The sequence below is a fragment of the Acanthaster planci genome, linkage group LG10 (assembly GCF_054643075.1).
Source record: "Acanthaster planci isolate LZ-2023a linkage group LG10, COTS_SCS, whole genome shotgun sequence".
Classification (NCBI taxonomy): Eukaryota; Metazoa; Echinodermata; class Asteroidea; order Valvatida; family Acanthasteridae; genus Acanthaster; species Acanthaster planci.
This window is the reverse complement of record NC_141786.1, coordinates 17,855,646-17,870,168: the sequence shown is the minus strand read 5'-3', so window position 1 is coordinate 17,870,168 and position 14,523 is coordinate 17,855,646. Positions and strand designations below refer to the sequence as shown.

General features: G+C 41.6%; 2 protein-coding genes across 5 annotated transcripts; both read left to right on the top strand.

The window, feature by feature from the left end:
* Positions 1–2,101: 2,101 nt before the first annotated feature.
* On the top strand, positions 2,102–4,499 carry LOC110990811 (uncharacterized). Its single transcript, XM_087142415.1, has 3 exons — positions 2,102–2,270; positions 3,143–3,279; positions 3,677–4,499. Exons 1-3 carry the CDS (start codon positions 2,117–2,119, stop codon positions 3,755–3,757), a joined length of 372 nt encoding a protein of 123 aa, XP_086998541.1. The 5' UTR covers positions 2,102–2,116; the 3' UTR covers positions 3,758–4,499.
* A 1,165-nt stretch (positions 4,500–5,664) lies between these two features.
* Positions 5,665–13,285, top strand: LOC110990812 (uncharacterized). 4 transcript variants are annotated; one of them, XR_015426922.1, is made up of 7 exons: positions 5,665–5,748; positions 8,672–8,752; positions 9,126–9,200; positions 9,578–9,675; positions 10,487–10,895; positions 11,840–11,994; positions 13,152–13,285. XR_015426922.1 is itself a non-coding variant. In XM_087142773.1 (5 exons), exons 2-5 carry the CDS (start codon positions 8,694–8,696, stop codon positions 10,552–10,554), a joined length of 303 nt encoding a protein of 100 aa, XP_086998899.1. In that variant the 5' UTR covers positions 5,665–5,748; positions 8,672–8,693; the 3' UTR covers positions 10,555–11,131. The 4 variants fall into 4 exon arrangements, 1 of the variants encoding a protein (XP_086998899.1); XR_015426921.1 differs by having other exon boundaries at positions 9,123–9,200; positions 9,581–9,675; positions 13,152–13,280; XR_015426920.1 differs by having other exon boundaries at positions 9,123–9,200; positions 13,152–13,277.
* The last annotated feature ends 1,238 nt before the right edge of the window (positions 13,286–14,523 follow it).

Genomic DNA, 14,523 nt, shown 5'->3' with positions numbered 1-14,523 from the left:
GAAAGTGAGCCTTCTGATATGAGGTGATCCATTTAACATCGTCTTCTAAGGTCAAGCGGTCAATATCGTATTTGATGACGAATGAGATACAATACCAGAATTTAAACAAATCCAATTACAGTTTTGTCAGATTTTTTCCCAACCTGGTTTCAATTCACACAATATGTCTACCAAAGAAAGAATTGCCTTTGAGGTCAATTTGAAGTGCGAAATATTTTCTCCCAAAGATGTCACGAGAATCTGACAATAGGTTCTGACGATATTGAGCTGTAAAGATTTCTAAACATTTGTGCCTATTTAGATATTTTTGTTCCTTGTCAATATCAACATGCACTCGAAGCACTGAAATGTAGTACCCTATATTTGCTTTAATCATTACGTCCTTGATTTCCTAGGCGGGTAAGTTCCTTATTTTCTCATTAATGCCTGTTAAAGTTAATGAGTACTTTCGTTTGTACAGGGGACCATACTCTACTTTGACGAGCAACCTGAATCAGTGGAGGCAAGAAACTGGAAATTTTGTACAAGGTAAGTTATCACCAAAAGACCCTGTTTGTCTAAACCAATTCATCCATCACGCCATTGAGTGTACTTTTTACTTTTTCAAATTTCTCAATGCCTGATTCATTTTGCTTGACTTTGCAGGATTTATCCAATGTTGGACAAAGGGATTGTCGGTCGAAACGGTACAGCAGGAGATGGGTCATCCCAATTAGAGGCCGGGGAATTCAAGAATTGCATGTTCATAAGGTGAGGTAACCATTTCTTGCAGGCGTGGACATGCACAAGAACCCCGGATCATAGCAACTAGGCTTGGTAAAGTAACCCTTCATCTTATTTTGTCCAAGCAAAGTTGAAACCTCTTTCAATTTTGCTTTTTGAACCATTTGGGGAGTCAGAAAGCATTGAAAGAAAGTCTCTTGAGAGCATTTTTCTAGTATTTTCCCATGTTTGGTAACTAGTTCACAGCTTTACCAAGAGGCCAATGGCGAAAAAATGATTTGTTTTATAGAAATTGACTTTGAAAACTTTCTGCTGAATTGAAATCAATTTTCTTATGCTCGCCAAGGTTCATTTTTAGCAATGAAATGGATCACTTGGAAGTCAGGTTAGTATTTTCCCAGAATGGTTCAACTACATGTTGTGATTGTGCGGGGTGGTGGGCTCTCACAGGTCATCGGCTCAAATTGAGCATTTCCTGTAAATCTGACTTTGAAAGGACTATGGGATCATCTATATCCCGATGTCCTCAAGACGGGTGATGGGATCTTCTATATCCCTACATCCCCAACGCAAGACCAGCAGGACTATGGGATCTGCTACATCCCTATGTCCATCCGGGAGCGGATCTTGGGTGGCAATGAAAGGGGGACAACTGACTCAGCTCCTTGGGGAGCTTGCATGTTAATTAATTACAAATATTCAAAGCCTCATATGTCACAAACTTCTCTTTGAGAGAAAAAAAATGGCATGATTGTCATAGCAACAGCATCAAATATCTCATTTTCGTATGAAAAGGAATTGGAAATGGATGGTCACAGGGACAAATTAAGTGTAGAGTAAGGTTTGGGAACTTAATTGCCCCTGGATCCGTCCCTGCTGCAAGGTTCCATCAGCGAAGGTCATCTCTAGGGCATACGTAACTTCCTCAGGGATTTTTTGTCAGCAGTGAAATGCAACATTTCACTATAGGAGTTTTTTTCCCTTTTAGCTCAGTGAGATCGCTTATATCTCTCTGAGAAGTGCAGAGACTACGGGATCCCCTATATCCCTATGTCGTTAGGGCTTAGGTGGGTGCGGAGATCGATATGAAATTGGAACTCGCTCCAGTCGGAGTCCTGGGGGGTTCCAATGCGAGACGTGCGAAACCTAAGGGGTTAGGCGTGAGCTCCTTGCGCGCCGTCTAGCCCTACCAACGTTTTTGTTAGCCGCAAAAGATGCAGGTAGTTGTGTTCCTCGTGTTGAGGGCCGCGGACTTCTTCCATAGGGGCATGGCCCTGTTATCATTGATGGTTAGCAAGGGCGCTGGTACGTCCTCTCATCTCCCGGGGATGAGGGGGCGCGCGTGAGTAGGCAAGGGCACTCTCCTTCGGGAGGGCGGACCGGACAGTGGCAGATGGTGCCCCTGCGGCCACAGGGTAACACCAGTCTGTCCAGCGATGGGCCCGCTAATTGCCGAAAGCGTGCGGGGCTGGTATCCTGGGACCTTCACGTGGTGGCCCTGTTTTCACTAACCTTACCAGGATATTCATTTTACTTCAGCGTCAAAGGTGAGCATGTGACTACTCCTGAATGTAATTTATCGAGAGAACTTTCTTTGTTCTTTTGGTTATCATCAAAAATGTTAAGTAAAACTTCATTCCAGAATTCGAATGATGAACCCTCTGAAAGTGGCATTCGTTGCCCATCGACACACCTCAACATCACTTAATTCTTGCTTCGTTCCATGAGACTGCTGAATGTAAAGTTCTCTACTTATTCAACAGTTTTTAAAAAATCAGTCTCTATAGAGAAAACCTAGAGATATGATTGATTCTCAAAATGTAGTGTCTACATTTTCAATATATATATTGTGTGAACTCATAATCGAGCTAAAATTGAAAGTCGGAAAGTTCTTTTTCATTATGACAGACAATGAGGAACTATGAAGTGATACACTATAGATGTAATGATCATGTCATTGTGAATTGCAACTAAGTCACAGCAGCATCAGATGCACTGCTGGCTCTTGCTCCCCCATCCCCGGAAAAAAGAACCTAAATCATTAAGCCTCCGACTGCTCTCTGTTTGTTGCTTATTCACAAATTTCCACCTACATCTCCTTAAACTTACAGTGAAGTGGTATTCATCAGTTTCGTTTGTATTTGCAATATTTACCAAATCATTTGATCATGGTGTGCCCCGAAACTAGTTGTCTTTGTAGGAGGCGAGCAATTTTACATTTGTCTTAAAATTGAACTATGATCAAAGTTTTTAATGACTTGCTAAAAAGGCAACAGAATAAATCACAATGTACTTGTCCTTTCAAACATACCCTCTATAAAAGAATTTGGTCCCAGCAGACAGGTGCATTTCTTCTGAAGATGTGTATGCTTTTCTTTTGTTTGTTTTTAAAATTAAACTGTCGCCTTTTCTTACGAAGATGGCGGAAGACCTTTGGCTTTGAGACTAGCTTCCTTGTTGGGTAAAGCGGCAAAAGGCCAGATACGTTCACTTACCGATGAGGCCCATGATTACCATGGTAACACCAAGGCAAAGGCTTGCAGAGTGGATTCAGTGGTATGTACGTTTTATATTGCTCAAGTATTAAGGGGTTTTGGGCAGAGTGAAAACAATAAACTTCACCATCCTCAGGATTCCCTTTACCCTCAGTGGTCGCTTTTCGGATGGCTCGGGGGTCATTCTTGAAGGCACTTTTTTTCTCGGAACATATAACTGTTCACGAGTTAAATCCATTCATTTAGACACGATATCAGCAAAAAGGTAGCAGAAAATCAATTCTTTCTTGGACAGATTTAAATGTCATGGCCCACCCCCCCACTTAAAAAAAGAATGAGCATGTTTAATATCTTGCAGGAGTATTGAGTCTCCTCTATAAATTGAAAAGTACCGTCTTGTTGTTCTGTATTGTTGTAGTGAATTGTTCTTTTCATTTTTGATACATGTATCTGGTCAGTCCAGGAGCGCCAACCGAAGAAAATGTGTGGATGCTTTGCAGTGGGTTGAGCATGTGCTGGATGATGAATATCACCGATGACGTCTCCATGGCAACACACACCAAGCAACGGCGTCTACTTTGAGGAACACAAGGCTGCTTGATTGCAATTCCTTAAAACAAACTGTCAAAAATGACGAACAAAATTTGATCAGAAGTTTGCAGCATGCTCCTTAACCTCTGCCCTAAAACCTTTTGGTCTCCAAATAGATATCTATACATGTGTAATGACAAATTGAGTTTGTAGCTATGTTATCTTTTTGGGAATTGGCTTTGACATGAATACTCAACATTTTGGGCGTTTTTCTAATCCAAAGTGTATTATGCCAAGCAGGTCAGAAAATGGACACTTCCCTAAAAAACCACTTTGAAATTGTCAAAGTCATCATACAGGAGTAGTTGACTCATTCTTATTTAATAAAATACATTATTAATTTGGAAGTTTCAAAATGATGTAATCTAGAAGTGGTATTTGCGAGAATTTTGAATTGACTTATTATTTTACGTAATTGTGACGTCCATTATTTGTTGATTAGATTCTCATGTGATGGGTATCAACATTCTCTTATCCTATCAGACGATGTGTTACAATCAGAGCATGGTTACAGCATAAACCTTCTTTAAAAAGACGATAGGGCAGATAAGAATGTTTTTCTTGAATTTAATTCCCTTTGTACAATGTAGTTTGTAATTTTTCGTCTTTGATTTTCAAAATTAAAGTGCCAAATTTAGTGGTGTCGAGCGCAGTCAATAAATTCTCAGTAATGTCCCTTAACAAGTTAAATGTTCTTGTTTCTTACCGTGTCTCACAGTTTGTAGTAAAGTCAAGTGTTCGAATCCCTTGGGAATTAACAAAACTACCTGAAATTGCTAAACTAACCTGCCTTAAATTCCTGTGTAGCGGTGGGGTTCGTGTGAACCACAAGCAGGGACAGGCTGGGAGATTGAATGTTTGTTTTAAAACTGATATGCAAAATTCTGTGCATTTTTTCCCGTTTCTTTTTGGACGAGGAAACCATCCACCTATGTCTTGGAACCTTGTGTCAGGTTTAGTCGGGCTTCCTTGTCTTCTGGAACAATCAGATGTCTGATTTGAATAATAGCAATATATGTTGACGCCTGTGAGCCGATCCTCAGATTTTATTTCTTAATTAATTAAACGTGTTTGTTTGTTTTTAGCTTCTTATTTTATGTCTGAGAGCTTCCTTTTGGAGCTTGCGTTATTCTTTTACTGTTGATGAAATGAAAGCGTGAATTAGTTGATGGGAGCCTTTTAATGTAAAAAAAAGCTTTCTCTGGTAAGATTTATGTTCCAAAATTGATGCAGACACTCCATCCCCCGGGTTGGAACTACACCAGGTTTATTATGATTATCTGACAGCAAACAACTTTGCATTCATAGTCTGCTATCATTGTTCAATATTGATCTCGTCGCGATCCATCACTTTGAGTAACAGATCGAGCTCCCGTAAAAAAAAAAAAATAATAATAATGAGGCGATGCTGCAATAGATGGCACTGTTGCAGCTCTTACAAAGAGGAAAAAGGTTGACGCATATACATGAAATCGACTCGTGCTAAGCACAGACGAAAAACTTTGGGGAGGGCTGTGGGTCTTAATTTACTTCCTTTTTCTCTGAGTAAAAAAATGCTGATTTTTGATCATGAGGTCAATAGAGGGGGCTATTGAATTTTTTAACAAACATTTTACATTTTTCTAGAGGGCGCCATACTCAAATTGCAACCAGTTCGATGGAACCATGGGGGCGCTGTTGCCAATAAGTTAACGTTGGCAACTACAAGCCTACAGAGGGCGCTATATAAAATTTGCCATCTCAGTATTTCATTCTACAGAGGGCGCCACTCACTTCGCCAACAGAGGGCGGTAAATATTGATTCAACAGAGGGCGCTATATTTTTTTCAATAGAGGGCGCTAAATATTGGTAAATGTTGTGGCGGCATGCCCAAAACGAGAAAGCGGGACACGATAAAAAATAAGGTCATGAAGGCTGGAAACATTTGCTGCCATGAAGGTAGGTTAAGCCCCATAATTGTAAATCCAGATAAAAAGGTTATTTACGGGATCATGCAAAGACATTCCTCTCCATGTCACGTTGTATCGTACACGTGAGATGAAGTAGTTTTCTTGGACGGGTTAGGTACATGTACGTGTGGCCTTATACATGTACATGGGTCTTACTCTTTTAGTTGTACATGTAGTGCATTTATGCATGATGCAGTGACATGAAGGCCCAGCATGCCCGGCCTAATCTGTTTCCTTGTGCTCTAACATAATGGTTATGGTATATAGGTACATATATGTAGCCGACATACATGTGTATGTACGTTATTTTGTGTGACTTGCTGCCAGTTTTGTTTACATACATGTAGGGTTGTAATGCTCAGTTCCTTGGTGCTCATTTTCAATGCGCTGCTGAACCACGTACATGTACATGTAGCTTGTCCATACATAAAGACCCATGAAAAATCGGTGTTCATTTCTAGTTTTTCTACCACAACCCAGAAATTCGTCAAACATTTGCTTCCTCAGTTGAGCATTATGAACTTCACGTTCCTTTTGAAAAATCTTTGTAAGTTGGCAAAATTCATTGATTTAACTCTGCCATGTTGTAGTTCAACATTAGAGTTTCGTCTTGTTTTGTTGTAATTTTACGTGTAAGTTCACCGTTTATGCTCTCTTTCTGCTCAACTTCCCAACTTCAACCCGCTGTAACTCAAGCTAGCGCCACCATTTGTTCTTCTCAAATGCAGGGTAGTTTCTTCTATTCATTAGTTAACTGAACATGTAAACATTTTTTTGATTGGCCACTCTTTCACCCTGTCTATGGAAACACAGTTTTGCTTCCAATGAAATTACAGTTTAGATTGTGCATTCAGCCATTGGCTTCCATGTGTACATGTGCATGGCGTACGTATCCGCATGTGCGTGCATGTGGTAGCCATGTTGCATTGAGACAGGATTTGCGAGTGCATGGGAATAATTCTGTTAGTACATGTAACACATGTAAGTCCTCTTTTGTGATCACTGTGCATTTTCAACTACCATATATTACTAAGAATCACTGATTTTACAATGAAGTTGACGTAAAAGGAACATGGGTTTTGAAGTCTTGTACCTGTTGCTGCATGTAACACATTGCACAATACTGTATGAGTCTGCCCTGGTATCGTCCGTTTTGTCCACACTGGGTTTGGGCCCTTTGGGCAGTTCTGTTAAGGCTCACGGCAGAAGATCAAAAGATTAGCGTACAGTAGTTTTTGGAGGAGTCCTTTCTGTATTGCAAGGAATTGATATGATCCATCAGTTTCAGTTTACTTTCTTGAATCTAGCCTGTGCTTAACTTGATTCATGCTTATGACTGTACCGTACCGATGACCCTTATTCTGCTTTTTCAATCAGATTTTCTCTTGACATCAACCGTGAGGTACATGTACCTATAAAAAAAACTATTTTTATTTTTATAGTAGCTCTAGAAAACAGTGTACCTGTAAGTTAACGCTGGCCTTTTGACTATACTTGAGGAGTATAATGCCCGGGACATATGTACATGTACACTAGTTACCGGTAGTATTTTGAAAAATCTGAGGTGTTGCTCATCAATTGTCCATTTTCTTCCGGCACCATAGGCCACTGTGAGTTCCACATGCATCAGTTTGACTATTTTCACAGGTTTGGGTTGTTTAACCTGCACAGTGCATGTCGCCTGCCCTGCTGGTATCAGTCCAGTCATACAGACATGACAGAGTCTACATGTTATGCATGTACATGTAGGTTGCTCATGTGATAAAAACAGGATTTCATCCAAAATAGTCGAACGGACTGGTTGAGCGTTTCCTCGGTGAATACCTTACATTTTTCACTGCTAAATTAGACTGGATAGGACTTGTTTAATGCTTTCAGATGGTAGTACTCATAACATCAGGTCACTGCTGGGAAAAATGATCAACATCACCATCAGAAATGCTTCCTTTATGTACATGTTTATGTTGACTGACATCGAGGATATTAAGTCGTCCTTCCATTGCAAAACTTGTTGCAATATTTTTGGGACATCTTAACTGAAAGGAAGTACAGTGTAGTCTGGAATTGCAATAGTCTTTATAGAGGGCCTGTGTATGACGCCATGTTAGAGGGCATTTCTTTCTTCCTCTAGGATAGGTTCAAGTAAACCTTTTGTGCATTCATTGTCTTTAAATCTAAAAAACATGTCCTCTGGGAGAGCGCTCCACACAGGCCCTTTGTTGGCCAAGTTGCTTACATTAGCATTATAGTAGAGTCCCCTAACATGGCGCACTTGATTTTCACTTGACTTTCCTCATACAGTGTTGCCAGACGTCTTGTGGAAAAAAACCTCAACTTCACACTAGCACTGTAACCTTCACGCTCGCTGTTCAACATTTGTGAACATTTTCAGAGTGATGAAATTTTGTCTGTTGAAAATTCATAAATGTTGGCATCTAGGAACTGGGCAAGAATTCTACTGAATGTTGCCTAATGTGCTGCACTTGAAAACATCTCCTCAAATCCCACATAATTTAAGAAGATCTGTGAAGCTGATCAATTTCAATAAATTTTTATTACCTCAATTAACATAGCTACACGAAAATTCTTTAGAAAATTATTTGTAATTTTTGGGCCCATTTTTGAAAAGAGTTCATTTTGCCTTTTTTTCAGAAAAAAAGCTTTAAAACTGAGCCAAAATAAAAATTTCAATGAAACATTGTAGTGGGTGAGTAAAATCAGGAGCTTTGAATTAGAAACGTGGAAGTTTAATGAAATTTCACTTATCATGAAATTTGAGGTAAAAATATTGCTCCTGCAAGGCACTGGAGGGAAAAATCTAACTGCGCCTGCGTTACAGGCAATGCAATAAGTGAATGATGTTGTGTAACAACAGCAAAAGCTGAAGGATGCACTGTTTATTTTAATTGTAGGAGGAAGTCAGAGTAAGAGAAGATGATGGAGCAAGTACAGGCTGATGTGTGGGCAGCATCACCGGAGAGAGCAGAACCTGAGTAAGTTCCTTCCCAGCATCAGGTTATTCAAAGATGACCTGGATTGACAACCTAAACTGTACAATGTATTCCTGCATATTTACTTCTCTTCTCCTTTTTTGTTAAATCTTAATTCCAGCCTTCCCAGTTTTTTCAAAATCCTCCAGGAGGTTTGTGGAAGATATATAGCAGCATTGGGGAAGGTTGAGCCCAGTTCAGCCACTTTGATTTCACGAGGGACTTAATGCCTTTGTAGAATTTTGGAGAATATACCATACTGGGAAGGATTTTTTAGGATTTGAGATGATTCATAGGAGCTACTGTCTTTCTATGCTGTCCTTTTGTCTTGCTACTTGAATGATCTTTTATACTTGTTTTGTCTTGACTCCAGTAGCTTGGATGAGTTCAGCCACATAGAGAATGATGAAGATGACTCTGACGTTAGCCGTAGCACAGACAGTGAAATTAGGTACGTGTACCTTGGCCAGAGACTATGTGTAAAAAGGTTCTGGATAACAGAAAATAGTAACAATTCGATACAAAAACTTAGTATTGTGTGCTCCAGTTTCAAAATTTGACAATATAATGGAAGTGTCCACTCAGAAAAGATATTGAACCTTTTTTATATCTGTGGGTAATTTCTTTGTTATCAGAGGAGCGGAGAAGGAAAAAGTCCAAATATTCCAAAGAAACAAAAAGAGAAAAGAAAAAGTGGAAGAAATTTATTCCTTGTTTCAATTTTTGTTTTTTTGTAGCAAAGTCACCTGTCTCGTGTTTTCGCAATTGAAGTCAATTTGAGTCAGTGATGACATTTGCTGTTTAAATCCCCATTTTGTTCGTCTAAAGAAGCAAGCACAGAAGAAATTCAAGTTCCAGTGAGGACTCCGGTGACAGCGACCCTGACAGTGATGAGGAACAAGGACAGTGGATGAAGAAACCAGCAGGTAGAAAAGCTGTCACATTGCAGTCATGTTTGCCATCTGCTTAGAAATCAATTTATGCTGGTACATTTGGCCGTGGCACTTCTGAATTTAACCCTAAAAGAGCTGCATTACTTTTACCAGCTCACAGCTGAAAGGGGGGAATTTCACAACTGGGCTGTCCAATGCCAGATGTCTTAAAAACTTGATCTGATGTACAGATTTTCTTTTCCAATACAAGTTTGAAGCTTCAATTGAACTTGTTTTATTTTTTGACAATCATTTGGAAGTTGAAGGCTGCACACGTGCCAGCTTGCGTACATTGAGCATGGCAGCAGAAAAGTGTACAATTTGGGTTGATCTCTCTGGGAAAAATGGACGCTGCTTGAGAGCGTTATGTTTGATTTTCACAAAAATTTATCAGAATGGACCGTGGGGAGTTACTTTAAAAAAAACCCAAAGGCTTGTAAAAAATGTGCACTGCTGTGATACTGGAAAAAATGTTGAAGGGGGATGTGGATTCCCCGGCTCTCTTAGGGTTTAATTTCAGATGGGCTTCAAGAAATCCTCACTTACTTCAAACAGGAAGCAGTCCCTGGGTATATTCTTTTGTTTGTACATTTGGCAACTGACCTTGTTCAAATCATCTGGCTTAGGCTGACATTAGTACATAAGTCTATGACAGATGGCTGAAGCCGCTTCTTTCAGGCTTACCTCAGCCATACTTTGGGACATTGCCTTAAAACCTCTTTTGGGGGCATGTTCAAAACTTAGTCCCCCAGAACAGAGGGATAAATAATGCCATCTTCTCTTTTATTTCTACCGGGTGTTAAAGGCAACAGCAGCGTAGTTGGTCCCCTGGATGTGGGCTCATCTTCTGGCATCACTGCCCTGATAGAGTAAGGTGATAGCAGCATGGTTGGTCCCCTGCCTGTGGGCTCATCTTCTGGCATCACTGCCCTGATAGAGTAAGGTGATAGCAGCATGGTTGTTCCCCTGCCTGTGGGTTCATCTTCTGGCATCACTGCCTTGATAGAGTAAGGTGATAGCAGCGTGGTTGGCACCCTGCCTGTGGGCTCATCTTCTGGCATCACTGCCCTGAAAGAGTAGGGTGATAGCAGTGTGGTTGGTCCCCTGCCTGTGGGTTCATGTTCTGGCATCACTGCCCTGATAGAGTAAGGCGATAGCAGCGTGGTTGGTCCCCTGCCTGTGGACTCGTCTTCTGGCATCACTGCCCTTCTAGAGTAGGCCATTTCTTTTGTTTCTTTCCTCATAGAATTACAAGAATAGTAATCCTGATTTTAGTTCTCCCAACAGTTTTCCTATCACCCATCAGCCTCTGTACCAATCATAACCCACTCACTGCCGAACACCGATGGTTTCTTGATTCAACAGTGACACAATATAATCTGAAACAAAAAAATACAGTTACAAAGGCAGACTGGGGCAGGGGGCAATTGCGACCTTGACTGCCACTCCTCCCCCACCCAATTGGGACCCTGTCTGGCACTCCTCCCCCACCCAATTGGGACCTTATCTGGCACCCCTCTGCCACCCAATTGGGACCTTGTCTGGCACTCCTCTCCCACCCAATTGGGACCTTGTCTGGCACCCCTCTGCCACCCAATTGGGACCTTGTCTGGCACTCCTCTCCCACCCAATTGGGACCTTGTCTGGCACTCCTCCCCCACCCAATTGGGACCTTGTCTGGCACTCCTCTCCCACCCAATTGGGACCTTGTCTGGCACTCCTCCCCCACCCAATTGGGACCTTGTCTGGCACTCCTCTCCCACCCAATTGGGACCTTGTCTGGCACTCCTCCCCCACCCAAATAAAAATAAGATATACAAAAATTAAACGTAAAAAACTGAAATGTGTTTTTGTAGACTCTGTTTTTAGGTCTCTTCATCCAAATTGCAAAGCCCCACAGTGATGTCTCTGCCCCAGAAAGGCCATAAAAGGTTATATGTCTTCCAAAAAAGTTGAACAGGTGTGCCCCTCCTAACCAAAGACAGGGTCCCCCACCGAAATGTGGTTGTGGATGTGCCTTTTCAGTTTAAACCTTGGCTCATTTTGGCACAACACTGTGACACATCTACTGTGCCTATAGCATTACCCTGTTGTATTCAAGAAGACTCCAACAGATCTTTTTGTGTTATTTCTGTTGATTTTTATTTCCTGATATCAGATTTTTGGGAGGGTTTCATCGCCAGGTGAATGTACTGCAGTGGCTGCCTGCATGGAGGCCTTCAAGCGTATCCCACGTTCATGATGAAAGTGAACTGACCAGTGATGAAATCTCCAAAGTTTAAGATGCAGGCCTTACATCATGAATGGTAGCAGGTAAGAGTGTCATGTGATTGATGTCGGCTTTTGACCAGTAAGCAATCAATAGATACATGTATGAAATAAATATGTTTCATTGTTTCTTCATGATGACAGCTTGCCAGAAAGACTGATTCCACAGGGAGTTTAGTCCCGTAACCATCTTGAAAACAAGTTTGATTTTCAACAATAATTTTGTCAGTTGCTTGTTGGATAGCTGTCCCTTTCAGTCATGTTTGCCGTCTGTTCAGAAATGAATTTTGCTGGTACGTTTGGCCATGGCATTTGCCAATGTCTAAAGGTTCAGATTTGCTCTTAATAAAGACAGTGGATATTTAGCCATTACTGGCAAATTTAATTAAATTGTATTTTGCCAGCTACATATAGACAGCGCCCTCTTTGAATGAGTTAGCCTATAAAAGTGATTAAATCCACACTAAATTCACAGCCGTCGTCTGTTTTTTCCCCAAACAACTAAGAATTTTCTTCTTTTATTCTTGTAAATTGACTTCACCGTTTAATTTAAGAGTACTACATCCTCCTTCTAATTCATGGCTCTGGAGGATTTTCTTTTAGAGAAGAAGTAAGAAATTGTAAAAACACCTGATTCCCACTTTGTGAATACAAAGTCACAATGACTATGTTGGCAGAGACCCAGACTAAAGATTTGTCAGGGTAAGAATTTCTTAGTCCAAAAAACCAGTTTACTGCACATGTTCCTGGTGAAATATTGTTTATTTGCCAGCGATGGCTGAATACCCACTGTCTTTTATAAAAGAACCCATTCACTTGAAGAAATCTCAAATCACATAGCTGCCATTTTTGTGATGTACTTGAGAAGAACAGAAAGCAGTCACTTGGTACCATTTTCTGTTCGTATATTTCTCAACTGATTTAAGGTAGTCCTTGACCTTGACGGTTAGATACCCCTTGTCCTTGGCTTTGAGGTAGCCTTTGTCCAAATCCACTGGCTTAAGCTAAAAGTAGTACATTACAGCAGCTGCTCACTTGTGGCTTACGTATCGTGGTACTTCTAGCCTTAGCCATACCTTTTGGACCTTGCCTTAAACCCACAACTCTTTTGGAGCATTTTTGAAAAAGTAGTATTTGCCAATGCAGACCGGCATACATGTAACTGCTTCCTTCTCTTTTTTTACTCTTTGAATTTTAACCAGGTGTTCAAGGGGACAGCACCATGGTTGGTCCCCTGCCTGTGGGCTCATCTTCTGGCATCACTGCCCTGATAGAGTAAGGTGATAGCAGTGTGGTTGGTCCCCTGGGTGTGGGCTCATCTTCTGGCATCACTGCCCTGATAGAGTAAGGCGGTGGCAGTGTGGTTGGTCCCCTGCCTGTGGGCTCATCTTCTGGCATCACTGCCCTGATAGAGTAAGGTGATAGCAGTGTGGTTGGTCCCCTGGGTGTGGGCTCATCTTCTGGCATCACTGCCCTGATAGAGTAAGGCGGTAGCAGCGTGGTTGCTCCCCTGCCTGTGGGCTCATCTTCTGGCATCACTGCCCTGATAAAGTAAGGCGATAGCAGCGTGGTTGGTCCCCTGCCTGTGGGCTCATCTTCTGGCATCACTGCCCTGATAGAGTAAGGCGATAGCAGTGTGGTTGGTCCCCTGCCTGTGGGCTCATCTTCTGGCATCACTGCCCTGATAGAGTAAGGTGATAGCAGTGTGGTTGGTTCCCTGCCTGTGGGCTCATCTTCTGGCATCACTGCCCTGATAAGCAGCGTGGTTGGTTCCCTGCCTGTGGGCTCATCTTCTGGCATCACTGCCCTGATAGAGAATGGTGGTAGCAACGTGGTTGGTCCCCTGCCTGTGGGCTTATCTTCTGGAATCATCACCCTAACACAGTAAGTCATCTCTCTTGCTTCTTTTTTCACTTAAGTACAGGATTAGTAATCGTGATTTTGGTGTTCACAACAGTTTGCCTTATACCCATCAGTCCCTGTACCAATCAGAACCCACCCAGCCAATTACTACATGCACTGCAGAGTGCTGTATGCTTTCTGATATTTAGCAGTGACTATTTCTGAAACTAATGGGTGCAAGGGTGGATCCAGGGTCGTGGGGGCAGTGGGGGCTTTGTTCCTTCTCCAAAAAGAGCATCAGTATAAGATTTCAGAAATTGAAGGGAATTTGGTGGGCTTGCAAAACTGTGTGGAAAGCCCTAAAATTTAGCAATGGATGCCCCCCCACACAGAAAATATCTCTGGATCCACCCTTTGGTTGAAACTTTCACCCATAATGTTTTGATTAAAAAAAAACAGCAAAAGGTTGACTTTACTTGACATTTTTGGTGATTTTTTTTCCTGTGTTTAGATTTGAGCAGACCTCCTTGCCACTGCAATAGCTGCCTACGTTGAGGCTGGCTAACTTTTCCTGCATACGGTGCGACTGGGCTGACCAGTGATGAAATCTCCAATGGTGAAGACACAGGCATTACATTGTGAACAGTAGCAGGTAAGAGTGTCATGTGATTGATGTCGGCTTTTGGCCAGTAAACAATGAATGTAAACCTCACAAAAAAAGGAACACCTGTT